Raw genomic sequence first — 18,210 nt, 5'->3', positions numbered from 1 at the left:
TAAAAACACCTCTTTCGTGAAGTTATAGTCAGGAGACGTTAGCTTAGTTAAATATGATACTGATAGAGGGTGGAAACAGCTAGCCAGGCCCTGGTCAGAGTTATGTGCTGGGCTATTTTCTAGCTCAGGCGCAGTGTCTTTCTGCAGTTTTATCGATACAGAGAGGTTACCAGGCTGCCACTTTACACAGGAAGTGACTGCACCTGGCCTGGCATATAACCTGTGTACAAAGACAGTGTTGTGACAATGTTTGTTTTTTTCCATGAATTACACTTTCTCCGTCTCCTTCTGCTTCCAGTTTTATGTTAAGCTAAGCTAACTTGGTGGTGACTGCAACTTCAAATTTAACTGACAGATATCCTTTTGATTTGATTGTATTATCTTTTTTGATCTATGTTGTTCACTTCAGCTTTAAAGCACATTATGTGCCTCTCTAATATATGAAATGGGCTCTTCAGATAAAGCTTATAGTTACCTTCTTACTTGTGAAACTGTGTACAGTTATAGATTCTTTAGCTCTGAACATGAGGATAAACTGAATTTGAGTATTTAATATAAAAAGCCTACTTTAGCTTCTACGTGAATATACAGCTTCATCACTCGGTCACCGGTACTCATGTCATCCCAGTGTTGTGTCCTGGTGCCTTGAGTGCATAGCTCAAGTGTAATGGCTACTATTTGTATGGAAAACGTGGCTCACCGGGTGTGTCTGTGTCCTTCTGCCCTCAGCCCGAGATGCAGACGAGCGGGAGAAGTGGATCCACGCCCTAGAGGGAACTATCCTCCGTCACACCCTCCAACTCCGGGTATGTTAATATGCACATGTTTGTTCGTGCGTGTGTGTGTGTTTCTGTATGTCTGTGTGTCTAATCCATCCTCTATAGTTCCAAGAAAAAGTTGCTTTGCTTTGGGGCTCCTTGATGTTTGTTTGACTGTTTATACTTATTCCCATGACAGTATCTCAGAAGTTTACTGACATGGTAGTAAGCATGCTATTCTCTGTACTACCTAAAGAGTATACTGGTATAGATATAGTCTGGTGAACCTGTCTGAAACCTTAAAGTGTAGGTAAGTATGTTACCTAGGTATCAAATCTTTCATTGTGGGATTTTTATTGAACCACAGATTGGATGTGTTTGCATACTCTGTCAATCATGCACCATGCTACATGGCAACACCCTTATGACTTTGCAAAAGGGACTCTCAGCTTGTTTTTATCCCTTTTCAGCTTCATGTGTCTTGCTCCTACCTATTTTGCTTAGCAGAGCCGGTGGGAATCTGTGGTGAGTCTTTCCACTTTACGTGGAAACAATGGTGACAGTCATGTCCTTATGAATGGAGGATGATATGGCATGTTATGCAGCTGATTTGGACTGGTATCAGGAGGACCATGCTTAGTTTTAATGCGAAGTCTCCCTGATCAATTGACTGCTGTCCTGCTGGCAGCTGGTTCTGTTCCTTTATTTTGTGTCTGTTTTTTATTATTGTTGAGACTGAGTGTGTCTCAACCAGTTCTTTTTCTTGGTGTCATGCCCTCCGGTATTTTCTCTGGCAAACTGTTTTTCCTCCTCTCCCTCCTCCTCGTCCCCTCATTATCATCTACGCACAGCTCTTTCCACCCATCTTCTCCTCCTTTTTCACCTCATGACCAACCTTTTCATTTGCTCTCCCTCCCTCCTCCTTTTTTTTTTCTGTGACAAATCCTTCTGATGTGCTACGTGTGCCTGCTTGCTCGGTGCGCACACACACATACACACACTTATGCAGTGTTAGTGCGCTGCTGTCGTAGCACCATGTGACCAAGCAGTAACCAACCCGAGAGCCGGTTGCTTGATCAACCAAACATCTGCCTCTGCGGCCTCAGCCAATCGGAGTGGCTGTTAATGCTTGTCCCTGTCAGCACTTGCTGCTGCTGCTTTGTGTGTTTTCTCTTCTGCCTGCGTGAGAGGAAGTCTGCCTTTCCTGCCAGGGGAGGGTCCTGGATTAACTCAGCTTCGTCTGCCCTCATAGCAAAGGCTCAGCTGATAATTGCTGCCCAAGGATATGCCGTAACCGAACTATTTGCACAGCTAACTCACAGTCTGTCGGCTGCTTTGGATTATATTGTTAAACTGCAGTGGAGGGCAAGCTGAGAAGATTGTTTTCTGTTTCTGTGTGGAGGAGGAGAAGGAGTGAGAAAGAGCGCTAACTTCAGAAAGAGAGAGAGAGAAACTGAATAACGGATGTAGAGAAAGAGAAAAGGATCTTGTGTCAGGCTAGATGGCCTGACGGGAGAGATGTAGAAGGTTTAACGCAGCATGTCCATTGGAGCAAAGCACCCAGTAAGTAAACACACACACGCACACACACACAAACGCCACTGCATCACAGCAAGGAGAACTTTAACAGCTGCAGTGCGTTGTTGGGGCAGCAGCATATTAAAGTGGGTCACTCTGAGTGAAAAGACAAATAGAAATGGGAGGGCGGGGGGAGGGTGCTAGGGCAATGTTATTTGTGGAGTCTGGGGTGGTTGGGTGTGTTTCTGACTGTTTATGTGTGAGAATTCGCAGGCTGCTCTGAAAAATTCCCACGTCACAGTCACAAACGCGCACTCACAGGATAGGATTCACGGCCTGTGTGGTGGGAATGAGTGGGAGCAGAGATGCAGACGTCTGGTAATATTTCAGGACTGGTGACCAAACGAGCACAGTGACGTGGTGCTACAGTGGCTGTTTATAAAAGCAACCACCTGCCTCTGACTTTCCGCTCCCAAGCTTATCTGCCCTGTATGCTTAAAAGAAACACTTCCCCTCATTTATGTGTGTTGACGAAACATAAGTTATTGTTCACCATATCATAATAGGGGCTCGATCTTATTTTACAATCGGTTTTTTTCACCTTCATTTTCCTGCTCTAATTTCTGTTTTAGTTTCTTTTACTTGTAGCTTTAATACAAATATTGTCAGTTGTGACGTATGGTATAACACCTGTGCAGTTAACGGGTTGAATATACAAGCCCTGCGGGGAAATACAGCCCTTAAGATGCATTGTTTTCTTTAAACATCTTTTTGGTCTTTAATTCAGTTGCATCATGTTGTGAAGTGTCGGTGTGTCTTCATTTAAGTGGGACTAGTCATTTTAATTTTCACTGAAATTTTTTTTTTTAAATTGTGTTTTTCATCTGAGCTTTGTGCCACACAAGCATTCCTGTAACATCTACAGAATACGATTTGTAGGCCATGGCATCTCTGTAGCACCGCAGTGCTTCATATGTAATGCAATGTTGTGACACTTTTGACCTTTTTTATCAAAGAAATGTGCAACTTCTGGGGTTTGGATATTGCACTTATTGCACATATAGGCATTTTGATTATTCCTTGAATAATTGTTCATCCCTACTGTGTTACAGAAGTGGTGCATGAGTGAGTTAATCCCTTTCATAGTGAACAGTTCACTATGAAATTTGAGAAGTAAGACATTCACAAAGGAAGTCCTAACACGTTTACACAAGCACCTGCACATGTTGTGTTTGTGCTGGTGTGTTGTTGTCAGCTTCAAGTAAGACAGCGCTTATCTTGATAAACTGAACCGATCTCTCCAGTGTAGTGTGAGTAAACGGACAAGGCAAGTCGCTCACAGTTGGAATGGCAGTTGATTTTTGTTCAGGCCCTCATGTGGCCAGCTATATTCTGAAGTCACATCAACAGTGAAGCACCTTTGATCCTTTTTGAGGAAGTCAGACAGCTAACTGCAGTCAGGCTTCATGGCTGCTGAGTTGACTCAGACTTTGTTCTCTATAAATCGAGTATGTTTTTACGGTTAAACTTTAGCAGGTCTCATGCCAGGGTGACTGCCAACAGTGTTCAGTGTTGGGCTGTTAATGGCTTTCCTTCATGTTCCTGTGAGGTCGTCTTTAGTAGGAAGGAAAAACTCCACAGACTCGGGACACACCAGGACTATGCGACGCAGCAAATCCAAAGCAGCGGCAGCACCACCGAACATGGTTTGATAAGAGCTTGATTGATTAACAGGGCCTCAGTGTGTTGCTAGCAGTTTTGTTGTTCTGTGTGCAGAGTAGCAGTGACATGCTGTGTTAGTCATCTTACTGATTTGTCTGGCTTGACGTAGAGGGGTTATTGTGCTTTTGACCAGTGTTTTTTGAATTGTTTTTTTTTCCAAGGAAGGCTTGTCTGCACGTACCTTTATCTGCTCATTTCCCTGTTTTGGGTTTTGTGGCACAGTCAGCTTGATTGTTCTTGCTCTGTTGAGCTCAGACAGATAGAGACAGATGTCCGGTCACTTCCGTCCTGCCAATATTCTAGTAATTACCTTTTAATGCATATTATGTAATGACACTGACTATGCCCGAGTTTCTGTGTGTGTGTGTGTGTGTGTGTGTGTGTGTGTGTGTGTGTTGTTACGGTACTAGAATTTCTATCTACGATACCATACCATGAAAAAATCGATCGAGCGCCATATTCATACAACATTGAGTGCATAAGATTTGAGGCCTTTATTAAAAGATAAATATGACAAGCCTTGTATATTGTGTGTTAAGTACAACAGCCTCTAAGTTAATTTAGCTCTGACCATGTAGGCACTGCAGGTGTGTGTGTGTGTGTGTGTGTGTGTGTGTGTGTGTGTGTGTGCGCTCAGTGCTGGAGAGAAGAAATGGCAGCAAAGCGCCGCTTGTACGAGTGTCTCGATACTGCAGAAAGTCAGTATGAAACAGCAATTCTGTTATAAACAATACAATGCTAGACGATCGTCTCATGATACTTCAGAATACCTGAAAAATAAAATGACCCCAAGAAAGGCAAAGTACAGAATTGTGAATTTATCGACTGCATTGTGGTGTCAGTTCTCAAAATCTGGCAGGAACTGAGATGAAACAATGTTTGGTGCCTCTTTATCACACAGACTGACTACAACTTGTCCTTGTACATGTGTGCCATCATTAAGATGCAAAATACCCATAAACTAGCAAGGTTGAACTACCAGAAACACAATTTTTAAAAGAAGGAAGCAACTATGGTTCACTAAAATCTGTTCAATCCATTCTGTGTAAATTAAGTTTACACAGATTGAATTACTCTGGTAGGTCAGATTGTCAGAGGAATCTGTTCTGAGTGCCTACATGTTATAATAAAAAAATAGCAATATTTGGCCTCAGTTTATCGATCATCATATTGCTAGAGGAAGTGATATGATGTATTGCTTTACAGACATTTTGTCCCACTCCTTATTCAAACCATTTCAATGGTATTGATATGGCACAACAGCAGTGTGAAGTCTGTGTTTCTGGTTCTGATGTAGGCTATTAAGTCAAGCTATTTAACAAACATCAGCCCATTTACACACATGCTTCTCTGTCAGTAGATTAATTGTCTCCAGCCTTGAGTTCCTTGATTCAGTTTTGTTGAAGCCTGAAATCCGCTGGCCTCTAGTCAGGCAGGCAGGCAGGCAGGCCGGCAGACAGACCTGCTGGCCTTTTATGTAGGCTAGCCTTTAAACAATAGTGTCCATATCTCCCCCAGTACAGTACGCTGCTGGAAGATTCCCCTGAACTGTTGATGTTTCTGTCCACCATTTTGTGTAACAGTTTACAAAGCTCACCTGGCCAGGAGGTGACAGAGACAAGCTCTTCTTTTTTTATGAATGGATAACATGTGAATACATGTCTGATATTATTGGTAGTGGCTGTGTATTTTACTTTGACTATGCGAATACTTGCATGGTGTTAGATTTCATTAAGGTTGCACTAATGCTCAGCTTTGTTTGTTTCTCCACCATCAGGAGGCCGAGACAGGATTCGTTCCGAGTGTTCAAGACTTTGATAAGAAACTTGCTGAAGCTGACGCCTACCTACAGATTCTGATTGACCAGTTAAAGGTAGGAGCAACACCCAACCGACAACATGATTCCGTCTGGAATACTTTGCACCCGAGCAATGTGGCCCTTTAACAGCCTCACTCCAGCCTTTTGATCATTTAATTAGTCGGCTAATTAGCCATTAGTTATGTCTTTTGGTAAGCCGAGACATACTCTTACCTCCATTAAAAAGTGTTTACCCATGTTGTTTAAGCAGAGGGAATTCAGGGGAGTCAAACTGAGTAAAGATATGTATAAATGTAATATGTTTATGTTTATTTATTTTTACTTCCTTCTAAGATCAAAAGTTGCAGTGTATTTTTGTTTTACCTGTACTTTTGTAGACTGACTCATTTCTGGCCCCTTGGGACATCACTTTTTTTTTAATCTGGGCATTCGATTGAATAAAGAATCGAATGATCCTGCTTTACACTAATGTAGATTTGAGAAATGTAGATATCTGCCACTCACTTTAACATATTTTGGTTTGACATCCAGAGCTACAGTAATCAATTTGAAAGAATTTCCACACAGATGAAATCATTTATTTTACAAATTACAACCTGAAATTAAATCTGTAAGTGTGTCCTATACATGGCATGACTTGCATTTGTATCTGTTTCATGATGACTTTATTTTGTCTCACTTTTTAAGAGTACTCCCTTTCTGATGTCAAAGCAGAAGTTATTGAAAATAAGATTTGTGGTAGCATGATGACAAGGCAGAAAAAAAAAATGTATTTAAAGAAGCAGCAGCATAATGAAGACACTGTGAGTGTCCTTCGTGAGAAGGCCTTGCTTCTTGCCACCACATTATCTCCGGCCACATCATCGCATCGTATCAGATCATTTCAATACTAATTTGACTGTATATCCTTCCTAGCTCATATTTCCTCTTTCTCTCTTTTTTGCCTTTTCATCTCTTGTTCTCGGTCACTCTCACACAGCTGTTTGATGAGAAGATCAAGGACTGCAAAGAGGATGAATCACGCAGAGTGAGTACCAGCAGTGCCGCTCTGTCCTTGTGTGTCAGCTCTCTGGTCGGCTGTTCTCGCTGTCATTAGAGGCCTGGTTAACAGCAGAGGTAGCAGGCTGACACACAGCGCTGGGGAATGAAAAATGGGAGCTGTCTGTGTGGTGCAGGCGTTTGATTGTTGTCACTGATCATTTTTGAAATTGTCAGGGTATTTTTAAAGGTGGTTGAATTGGACTGTACAACCTGTTTCTTAGCATTTGTGTTGAGAAAGTAAATGAAGAATTTGTCTCTATGTTTGAAAGCTAGCAAGCTAACAGTTATCATAGTACATACCATAGTTCATTACATACATTGAAGGTGCACAATGTAGTTTTGGAGAAGCAATTTTAATCAGAGGAGAAATTTTGAATTTTTCTTGTTTGAATAAAAAAACTATTTTTATAGGACAACACAATTTCATACAGTTTCACTTTATTTACCGTCTAAGTAACCAACTTTTTGGCTTCAAACTGTCTCCTGGGGATCTTATTCCCCTCTTAGGACTGCTTATATATTCAGTCATGGAAGAAATTAATATTTCTGCGTTTCATGTTTTACCTTGTTAATATTGTAAATCTTTCTGAGTTTGAATCTTCAGCCATACCCAGCCACACCAAAACTGTCCTCAGCTGACTGACAGGCCAGACTTCAGATCAGTGACTGTGCAGACTTGATGGCCACAACAGATGATTCAATCAATACATTGTTTTGTATGCACAGTGTTGCAACTTGGTGAAAAAACGCCCATAGTAATTTCCCAGATTGCAAAAATTATGCCTTCAGGTGACTTGTTTTGTTCAGTCAGCTGTTTAAAACTCCCAAATATTCAGTTTGCATAAATTTAAAAGAGGCAACAAAGCAAACCCTCACTTTGGAGAACAAGAAAAGGTATAGCATATTTGCTTGATAAATGACTGATTAGATAACTAGAATTGGCAGCAGCACCAAAAGTTAGCAAACAAACAAACAAACAAACAACCACAGGTAATTGCATAACTTCCTTGGTTTGGTAATGATAGATGATCAAAATAGCAGCTGATTATGAAGATGGTCGCAGCTCTTAACAGACTAGCATAGATAGCTCTTAAGCTAAATTTGGCACATTGAGTGTTTTATGGGTAGCTAGCTGATGAACAATAGGCCATGCTTTTGTATTACTGAACTAAAGACATGTGTGCTTGAGGGAATATTGTCAGAAACCATACACTTAATGTAGATGATAATGTATTCGGTTAACACTACAATTGCATTTGTTTTTTCTTGTTTTTTAAGACCATTCAGTAAGTCATGTTATTGTTGGAGGAAGCAGTTCAGTTTCAGAGTGTCACAGTAGTTTACCAGCAGCTATGTGATTCACTTCCTCCGTGGGAATAATGCTGGCTGTTGGTCACTGACTTCACCAGAATAGGAATTACTCTTGTAGATTCCTGCAGTAAGTTGGAAATCATTGCATTGTTCTCAACCAGTTGCGCCGCTCTTCTGCTTTCGACCTCTGTATTTGTTTTTTGTTTTTAAATGCTCTTCGATCTAACTGTCTGTTTTATTTTCCTTTTTACAGAAAGTTGAAAATTTGAAAGAGACTACTTGTGTAAGTGACACCTTTACACATTTTCCTTCCTGCTTTCGGTTTTCAAGTCAGCTCTGAGTTGCTAAATTCCTTTCCTGTCTTCTTCTTACAGAGCATGGTAGAGTCCATCAAGCACTGTATTGTACTGCTGCAAATTGCCAAGGTAAAGACAATATCAGCACAGTTTGGTTCCTATCTCTGTAGTTTGCTCTGCCACCTCACCATAATCATTGTTCTTGTGGGACCATATCACTGAGTGTGTGCACTGTGTCACCGGCTGTGTGTCTCTGGGGTAGTTCCCTGCTTACAGTTGCTATCTGGGTCGGTGGTTGATGAGGGTGTAGCCCAGTAGTCGTTTCATCACATGTTCCATTCAGCCCTTTGAAAAGGAAATGGAGCAATCATTTCTGCTTCATATGGTCTTTAGGTGAGAGTTGTAGCTTCTAAAACTAATTTAAAAAAAGCCTACTTATTTATGAGTTAAGTAATCATGGAGATTGTTTCACCAAATGAGTAATCCTGGCATTAACTGATACTGAAAGAAGTCTGTGTTTTACCATGTGATGAAAGGATTACTACATGTGGCAAGTTGGTGAATTTTCAGCTCCATGTGATGAGAGGGATGGATCTCATTGCTGTCTACGCCGCAGTTGCTCAGGATGCTTTATGAAATGACTCTTCCTACACTAAGTAGTCTAACATTGTCTTCTCAAAATTTTAAGGACCAAAGTAACGAACAGCAACACGCAAACGGACTTATAGTAAGTTTGACATTCTCCGTCCATGACAGAAAATTGAATTCAAACTGCTAACTTTCTCTTCTTGCTTATTTTACTCTCTACTGTAGAAAATCAGATAAATCAGATCTTTGTAGTGCATGCCGTCTAATTTGGAGATAAGCCCTTTCTGAAGCTCTTTCCCTCATTTCTGCCACCACTTTCCTGTTAGAGTTAAACATTTGCTGATTTCATCTTAGATTTGGATTCTTTCAGCAGTGGTTGGGAACTATTCTTTTCTACATCAAGATACAAAATGTGTATGTGTGTGCAAACTTTTAACATAGGAAATACACATTTTTGATGAATATGTATGTGTGTTTGCATGCCTGTATATGAGAGTATTGCACTTCCCTTCCATCATCAATTAGTCAACTAATTCACCATTGATTTATGTGTACACACTGCCTGCTTATTGAACCATCGAGCACTAAAGCCATCCACCCAGCACTTTTGCTGACTCTGCAGGTGTCCTGTCTTCATGTCAAGGGTCTTACCAGCAGTTTTTACTCGCTTTATCTACAAATCACATGTACTTTAAATCACTGACTATTATTTTCCGACTGACTGACTATCAGTTCTTAAATTGATTTCTTATACTACAGGGATCCATTGGTTAAAATCCCTTTTGAGAATGTGGTGAATATCATCTTAATAATAAGAAGAATACATTTATTTTAAATAGCGCTTTTCCGGATAATCAAAGACACTTTACATGTTAAAAAGCAGAATAATAAAAACAACACACTAAAAACAAAAAAAGAGACAGAAGTTATGCATAAAAAGCAGTTTTAAAAAAAAAGTTGAGTGTTTTGAAGGTTGTGAGGTCCGTACAGTCTCTGATGTGTTTGGGTAAAATTAAGACTTCCATTCGAAACGGTTACATATTGCGATATAGATTTTGCTCAAGTAGATTTTTATCTAGAGGCAGAGAGGTGGAAAATGAATGTCCCAGAAATGTGAGCAAATGAAAAGTGTACTTAGAGCTTTGACCAAACTACTCTGACCAAAATCCAGTGAGTACATTGCAGGTGAAAAATCCATCTGAAAACCTCCAGTATGCTTTGGGAAAATGTGGGTCATGTAATGTGAACGGTTTGTAGGTAATGGACTAACTCATAAAAAAACTTCCAGTGCGGTCTGCGAATCAAGAATCCCACGGGGGCCGTACAGCTCCTAGGTTGGCATTTCCTCTTACGGCTGACTTAATCTCACAGTCATTAAGTACAGTATTACGTAGTATAAATAGCACAGCATAAGCTCTGTCTACACATTTATCTGTGCACATTTTATATGCATTAAGCTTTTGTGCTAAAGATATCTCATTTTGAGCTGTAGAAGGTCTAAATGTCACGTTGCATGTGTGTCTTTTAATGTGGAGCAAATGATAAATGCACCACAGAGCTAAAAAAAAAAACTAAAACAAACAGGCGGCATGTTTGATTGACCTTGCCAAGCGCACTGCACAGATGGGGGAATTGCCGTAAAGTGTAGGAATCGCCTTCAGCCTGTTCAGTGTTTATCTGTCAAAATAGTGATTGGTTTAGGCTTCCTCTGCTCCATTAAAAGAAATATATTGATCATGACATGGCATTTACACCCATTTTTTATCTGCAATTGTCTTCCCTTCATCTGCTTCTGCTTTCGCTTCCGCTTGCGGGGTCCCACCATGACAGACCAATATATCTGTAACTGTCTATAATTAGTAGCCCTCGCCTTACTTTCATGGAGGCACGTGGACAGGGCGAGAATGGGGCAGAGGAGAGCTAGAAAGGAAGGAATGAAGGCAAGAAACTTGAGGAAAGTGTGAGCAGGAGGACAAATTTAAGTTGAAACATCACAGCAAGTTTCTGTGCATGGTATTTTCTACCTCTGATCATAACTTTCATTTTGTTGGCACACCTCTCAACACAAAACAGACAGAACAAACACCATGGGAGGGTAATATTCAAATCTGAAGAGGAATGTTTCAGCCATAATGTTACTTCACAGCTCCTCTTCCTCTGTAATCATTATGCTTTATGTAACATGCACAGTGTTGCATCATGGGATTGTGCAGGCATGTTGTTAACTTTCTGGTATTCTTGTCGAGCTACTGTATTTTCCCCTTTACAGCCTTTAGTCGGGTCATGTTCTGACTCACTGTGCCTGTACATGTCGATCTCAAATGACTCCATCAGAACTTGCTGAGAAAAACCCTGTAAAAATCATCTAGACTGCCGGTCAAGTTTGAGTAATAGGATATTACGCATCACATTGACTAGATCTAATTTCAGTGCCACCAAGAGCCCTGAGGGGAAGTTGCTGGGGAATAAAGGGTCGATGTGGTTTTGTTTTAGCTCGTGTTGTTGTTGGTGTTCCTGTCAGTCAGGTCATCGGGTGCCGGTGACCCCATTAGGCCATACCAACAGGCTGATTTCTATTTGCATGCATACTCGTGTGTGTTTATGCCTGTATTGAAAGCATGGGCATGTGATGTTGACTGAGGTGGCACCGGTGAGGGCAGGCCTCAGCAGCAAAGAACGTCCCTGCAGGTTTTCACCATAGGGAAATCACAAGCCAGGGAGTCAAAACATGTTACAGATTTAGTCTGCAGCCCTGTGGAGTTAATTAACTCCTTTTTAGACAGAGTTAAAGAGGCGCTGTTAGTTATTGTGTAAACCTGCTGCTGGTGTTTGAGTTTTCAAGCCTTGCAGTTGGTTTTTTCGTATTGATCAAAATAATGAGACCTGGAAGGGGCACTCTTTCCAGGAAATGAAGTGAAAGGAAATTGATCTTCTTAGGCTGGATGGTGCATATTTTATTTCAGTGTATACTATTAAAAGGTTCTATACACAGGCTGTGATTGGTACCCAGTCGAGGATGAGAGGTTACATTGACATCTGTGTTTCAAGTCAGCACATTTGGTTATAGATTTTATTTGATTTCGCCATTTTTTTATTGCTTTCCAAGACATAACTGGATATAGCAAAAATAACAAAAATCAACACTAAAATAGGCTCTTTGATATTTTCCAAAATGACTATAGATAGTTTATAGTCCAAAACTGGGGCTAAATTCTCTTTTGGTTTATTATCTGTTAAACAGCATCATAGATTAGTAAGCAGGCAGTGGCGTGGGTGTGCTATTGTTGGAGCAAGTGTCTGTTTGTTTTCGTTGTTGATGGCAATGTTGTTTTTGTTTGTTTGCTCCAGAGCACCATCAACCCAGTGGATGGGATCTACCAGCCCCCTCTGGCTACCCCTGTAGACAACACCACGATGCCAACACAGACCACACTACCCACAGGTTCTTCTTCACATCCTCACTGTTTCTTATACACAGTCAAGCTGGTGCCTCACAGAGGGTGGCAGCAGCTCCCCCTGTTGTTCACACTGCCTTCATCTCCTTCAGCTGATGGATCTGCTCTGCGCAGCACAGTTAATTCTGTCTGGAGTGTTTGCTGACAAAAGCTTTTTGTTGTCTAATTTTTGACAAATTTAACAAGAGTTCATGTTCTCCTTCAATAACATTTGAAGTGTAATGTTTAACTGTGGTATTGAGCACAATGGGATGAAACCTAAAGCAAGTTCTACAGGGTTCGTACGGGTGCTTGAAATCCTTGAAAGTGCTTGAATTTCAATGTTGTGTTTTCAAGGTCTGAAAAGTGCTTGGATTTTAGCTTAAGTGCTTGAAAGTGCTTGACATTATAACTCTGTCTTTCACAAAATTGGGATCAGACTGGATAATTAATTTCTGAAGTTTTTGCTATTATGAAACATAATTTTAGATGTTTACAGCATAATACAATGTACATAATTGTGATAAATAGTGAAGAATAAAACCATGAGTATATATATTCCTGTAGATACGTACTTTACCCCAGCAATAAGGTGCTGGAAAATCTTGAAAATGACCCTTAAAAGTGCTTGAAAAGTGCTTGAATTTGACCTTTAAAAATGTGTACGAACCCTGGTTCTACTATGACAATATTGATGTCAATCAGTGTCTGATATATGTGCTTAATGTTTTATTCCGTGTTTGAAGGAAAGTGATGCAAGTCAGCTTCCTGACTGTAATATACAGCAGCCTTCAGTGGCATTAGATCTATTATGGTTATTACACATATTAATGGGACTATATTTCATTTTTCAGACTTCATTCAGTTTGAAAATTGATTTATTAATGTTGTTCTGTGTTGAGGCAGATCCCTCCAGCCCTCCCTCAGTGGAATAGTAATCGACTAAATGTAATCGCATGACTAAGATTTGACCGAAGAAAAAAATCCATGTCAATTTTGGTCAGCTGACTATGACTAGACTGTTTAAAAAGGCTACTGAAATGAGCCATGCAAAGTAGGCCGTTCTCATTTCGCTCTGTTGATAGACTGTAATCCCCCTCACAGCTGAAGTCTCTGTCTGTAGCATCTTAGATCTTTTTTTCTCTAAGACGCTGTTTTTAATGCGATATGGTTTCATTTTGACGCTTCAGTGCTAATTCATCTACTTTCTCTTTTCCCCTAAAGACGCTTCTCAGGTGTGTAAATCAGACCAACGACCCTCCACGTTACCCGTTGGTCCCGTCGTCACAGTGATGGGCAGTCTGCAGACCCCAACTCCCAACAGCACAGGTGAACGTTCACTTCACTCCTGCAGCCAGTGATCAGCTTCGATTACACATTCCACAAATTAAATATTAGGAACATTACACAGATATGGTTTTATTTTGTCTTGACTTTTTGTACGTTTTTTGCAGTTTGCTGACTTATATTACAGGGTGCATAAAGCCTGTAACTTACAATCAACATGAGGCTAATGTAATAAGCAAACATAGCAAAATCAATAATAATATTAATTATTACTGTTGTTTTCCAACCTGGAGTGCCTTGTCCATGAACATAAAGTACAAAAGCAAAGGAAAGCAGAGGTGCATGCCTGTTTGTCTTCTGTGCTGAGGCAGCAGTATTAAAATGCTGCGCTATGCATTAAGAAGGAAAGCTGCAAGCTCCAGAGTACTGTCAGTACGCTCTGCGGAGGAAGCCATCACTATGTTAAAGACAGCTTAATGTTACTTTACACAACCTGCTGGACCAGGCTCAGAAATGAACAACATTATGTAGATTTGACTGTGAGGTGTGTCCTGTGTGAATAAAGAAGTCTCATGAATTAGATCCATAAAATGAAAAGAAAAACACAAGAGGGCACTGACATGACACACAATGTTTGATTATTTCTTTATTTCCTCTGTCAGGGAGTGGCCCCTCAGGCCCCAGCAGCGGTGTCGCCTCCCCGGCTCACATCCCCATCCCCTCGCACTCTGTGCCAGACTTCTCCTATTCCTCCAGCGAGGATGAGTTCTACGACGCTGATGAGTTTTACCAGAGCAGCACTTCCCCCAAACACTGCATAGAGTGAGTATAGTATCACCCAGCCTCGCTGCTGCCGACGCTGCATACAGCGAAGCTACAGCTTCACAGCTTGAAAGTAACACTGTAATTGTAGCGTTTGCCAGGACAGGTGGGAAAATGCCGCTTAGAGGGAGTAAAGTCAGAGAAGTTTGTTACAGAATTGCCTGTGAAATCCTACTCATTCTTTATCTCTTCATCTCTCCTGCTTCCTGCCGCCTTTCCGCTCGCTCTGTCTCCTCCTCTTGCCCTCAGTCCCTCAGGGCCTCCAGCTGCCTCGTCCCTTACTAATGAAGGAACAGCTATGAAACGACCAGACACCACCGAGTCCCTCAACTCATCTATGTCCAACGGCACCACAGACGCAGGTAAAATAGGACAGCACACACAAACATATTATAACTACTTCCCATTGTTTTTGTGCTTAATTAAACTCTAAGCTGGGGCTCTTCTCGCTGAAATTGAAGGTCACGGTTAAGATTTGGCTTCGTCTAGGGCTGCAAGTAGCAAATATTTTCATTATTGATGTATTCTTCTGTTATTTTCTTCATCAATCAGTAGTTGTTTGTCCAATAGAACGTCAGAAAATGGTGAGAACTCAAATTTTACAGAGCCCAAGATGACATCCTCAAATGCCTTGTTTTGTCCACAACACAAAGAATTTCAGTTAGCTATCACAGAGGAGTGAAGGCACCAGAAAATATTCATATTTAAGAATCTGGAATCAGAGTATTTTTCACTTTTTCCGATTCTATCAATTCAATAAAGTCTTGTTCTAGTTTTGTCAGATGGTAAAAGATGTTTAATCATGAAGTGGCAGGGAAGTCAGTCGTTTTTCAACCATGTGAGACTTGTCCTCTGCTGTTGTCTTCAGATCCGTTTGACAGCCACGATGATCGTGATGATGACCCTGAGGGCGAGTCTGTGGAGGAGCACAAGAGCGTCATCATGCACCTTCTCTCTCAAGTTCGTTTGGGCATGGACCTCACAAAGGTAAAGACTCCCTCCATACTAGACTCCATTCTCTCATATTTCTGTCTAAATTCCCCTCACTCCTTAATCTTTTTACTCACTGTAATGTTGTCTGCGCACACTGTTTTCTTTTGAACAACCCACGCAGCTCCAGTTTTACAGTTTTTCTCCTTCATTATATTTCACAGGTGGTCCTGCCTACCTTCATCTTAGAAAGGAGATCATTGTTAGAAATGTACGCGGACTTCTTTGCACATCCAGACTTGTTTGTAAGGTAATGCTCATCTCTCTCATTGGTGCAAGCAACTATGTCACACATGTATTTAAATGTCATAAAAGTCAGAACACATAAGTTTAACTCAGTCATGTGACTTCCACCAGTATCGCTGAGCAGCCGGAGCCCCGAGAGCGCATGGTAAATGTGGTAAAGTGGTACCTGTCAGCTTTCCATGCAGGGAGGAAAGGTTCAGTGGCCAAGAAACCTTACAACCCTATCCTGGGTGAAGTCTTCTACTGCCACTGGGATCTGCCTTGTGAAACAGAAGAGCCGCTCCCACACACGGTGAGACCACATGCCTCTGCAACTATTACTGGTTCCTCACCACTTATTATCTTGTAATTAAGCGTCTGTGGATAGAATAGGACCAGCTATGGCAGAGCACATGATTTTCTTTCACCTCACATTAGTGTTACACTTAAAACAAGTTGCAAACATGCCCACTAAATTTTAAATGTTATCAAGATTAGTAGTATGCGTCATCATATATGTATGTTGTCCCCTGGCATTTTAACTTGTCTCATGTTGGTCCCTTTCTCTGGAGTTTAGCAATAGTACGCATTAAATATCATGGTCAAAACATACAAGCAAAGTTTTTAAGAACAGCTTGTGAAATAAACAAAGTGACAGTATCCATCAATTGCTGTAAGGGTGTAAAGAATTTTGTAAACTTTATTTTTTGCTGTTGCCTTTAAAGTAATAATTTAAAGGTGATGATGAAAGCCATTGAGACAATATATGTGACATTTAGTTATTCAAATACATTTGACTGGAATTGCAAGTACAGTCATTTTTACAAACGAGCACTAAATTGAAAAACTTTGCGTTGCCTTTCATGGTCATTTCTGTTTTGTGTTAACACATAACACAACACAAAATAGTTTTAATATTCTTGAATCTTCAAAATGTTGTAGTCTTCCATATGTGATTGTGTATAAAATGGAGAAGCTCCAGCACTCGTTTGTTCTGACTGCCCTCATCTCTTCAACCCTCCAGGAGACGGTAACAGACGGTCCAGTTCCCTGGTCCTCAGCCAACAGTGTGCGTTTTGTGGCAGAGCAGGTCTCTCACCACCCACCCAGTGAGTGTTGAGCTTCCTTCTTTTGATTAATTACAGAGCACTGTGACCAACTTTTGACATGTGGGATCGAAACACTGATCGCTTTTGGAAAGTAACCATCAGTCACTCAGATCATGTGTCCTTATAAAGCCAAATACAGGCTGTTGATTGCATGTTGAGGATGATTTGACCACTTTCTATCAACTCTCGATTGTTTCCTCTCTTCTTTCTGTAGTTTCTGCATTCTACGCAGAGTGTTTAAGTAAGAAGATCCAGTTCAACGCTCATATCTGGACTAAGTCTAAGTTCTTAGGCATGTCCATAGGTGTCCACAATATCGGCCAAGGTACTCAGATCACTGCTTCAGACACTCAAAAATCGGAATTTTTACAAATTTTTCAGTCACAACTTCAAGTTGATGTTATAATTTGTGCTCGTCTGGTTTCAGGTTGTGTGTCGTGTTTGGAGCACGATGAACATTACATCCTCACCTTCCCCAACGGATATGGCAGGTGTGTGTGTTTTTAGGGTATTCATTTGTGTGATCCTGTCATTACTGAATTATCATCAATGTGACATGCTGACCCTGAGTCCGTCTGTCCAGGTCAATTCTGACTGTGCCGTGGGTGGAGCTGGGCGGGGAGTGCAACATCTCCTGCTCCAAGTCGGGCTACAGCGCTAACATTGTGTTCCACACCAAACCCTTCTACGGAGGGAAAAAGCACAGGATCACAGCTGAGATTTTGTAAGAGAAAATGTCCACACTGTGCATTTTAATCACAGTTCAACTACAGATTTTTTTTTAAATGAAATATTTAACGACTCTCTTCTTTTTCTCTTTCAGTCCACCTAATGACAAGAAGTCTTTCTGCTCCATTGAAGGAGAGTGGAACGGAGTGATGTATGCCAAGTGGGCAACTGGAGTGAGTCTTTTCTTAAATAATATTAGATGTTATTTACCTAAGACAAATAAGCAGTAATTTATAAGTTGATCCACAATAAAACATATGCATTCAATGCACTGGAGAACAACGACAAAGGAAAGCGATTTGAAACAATGGAATACGCTCATGCGTGAATTAATGTGTTCTGTGTGTTTTTCCAGGAGAACACAGTGTTCATTGACACTAAGCGGTTGGGCATCATTAAGAAGAAAGTGAGAAAGCTGGAAGACCAGCTGGACTATGAGTCCCGGAGGTGAGAAATTAAACTGACTTCTATGCTGTCCTTCACTGTCCTTTTACGCCGTCCTTCTACGTACTTCCTTGGGACCTCACCTTAGAAACACATTTTTTTGTCTTTGGTATTTTA

General features: G+C 40.9%; 1 protein-coding gene across 7 annotated transcripts in view; it reads left to right on the top strand.

Annotated features, from left to right (window-relative positions):
• Window positions 1-18,210, top strand: part of osbpl9 (oxysterol binding protein-like 9) — a 32,148-nt gene that overhangs the window by 11,449 nt on the left and 2,489 nt on the right. For 4 of the 7 annotated variants that reach the window (XM_030434488.1, XM_030434490.1, XM_030434493.1 and 1 more), the window contains 19 exons: window positions 730-806; window positions 5,776-5,871; window positions 6,797-6,844; window positions 8,423-8,452; window positions 8,544-8,594; window positions 9,154-9,192; window positions 12,402-12,495; window positions 13,712-13,816; window positions 14,437-14,596; window positions 14,846-14,958; window positions 15,465-15,583; window positions 15,751-15,836; window positions 15,944-16,124; window positions 16,836-16,920; window positions 17,135-17,245; window positions 17,348-17,411; window positions 17,504-17,644; window positions 17,744-17,822; window positions 18,005-18,096. In XM_030434488.1, coding sequence (XP_030290348.1) covers window positions 730-806; window positions 5,776-5,871; window positions 6,797-6,844; window positions 8,423-8,452; window positions 8,544-8,594; window positions 9,154-9,192; window positions 12,402-12,495; window positions 13,712-13,816; window positions 14,437-14,596; window positions 14,846-14,958; window positions 15,465-15,583; window positions 15,751-15,836; window positions 15,944-16,124; window positions 16,836-16,920; window positions 17,135-17,245; window positions 17,348-17,411; window positions 17,504-17,644; window positions 17,744-17,822; window positions 18,005-18,096 — 1,771 coding nt within the window. Of the gene's footprint in view, window positions 1-729; window positions 807-1,930; window positions 2,322-3,592; window positions 3,983-5,775; window positions 5,872-6,796; window positions 6,845-8,422; window positions 8,453-8,543; window positions 8,595-9,153; window positions 9,193-12,401; window positions 12,496-13,711; window positions 13,817-14,436; window positions 14,597-14,845; window positions 14,959-15,464; window positions 15,584-15,750; window positions 15,837-15,943; window positions 16,125-16,835; window positions 16,921-17,134; window positions 17,246-17,347; window positions 17,412-17,503; window positions 17,645-17,743; window positions 17,823-18,004; window positions 18,097-18,210 lie in introns of those variants that run through there. The other 3 variants (XM_030434492.1, XM_030434491.1, XM_030434489.1) reach the window with 3 other exon arrangements.

Source organism: Sparus aurata, chromosome 11, assembly GCF_900880675.1.
Source record: "Sparus aurata chromosome 11, fSpaAur1.1, whole genome shotgun sequence".
In the NCBI taxonomy this organism is placed as follows: domain Eukaryota; kingdom Metazoa; phylum Chordata; class Actinopteri; order Spariformes; family Sparidae; genus Sparus; species Sparus aurata.
This window is presented reverse-complemented; position numbering and strand designations above follow the sequence as displayed.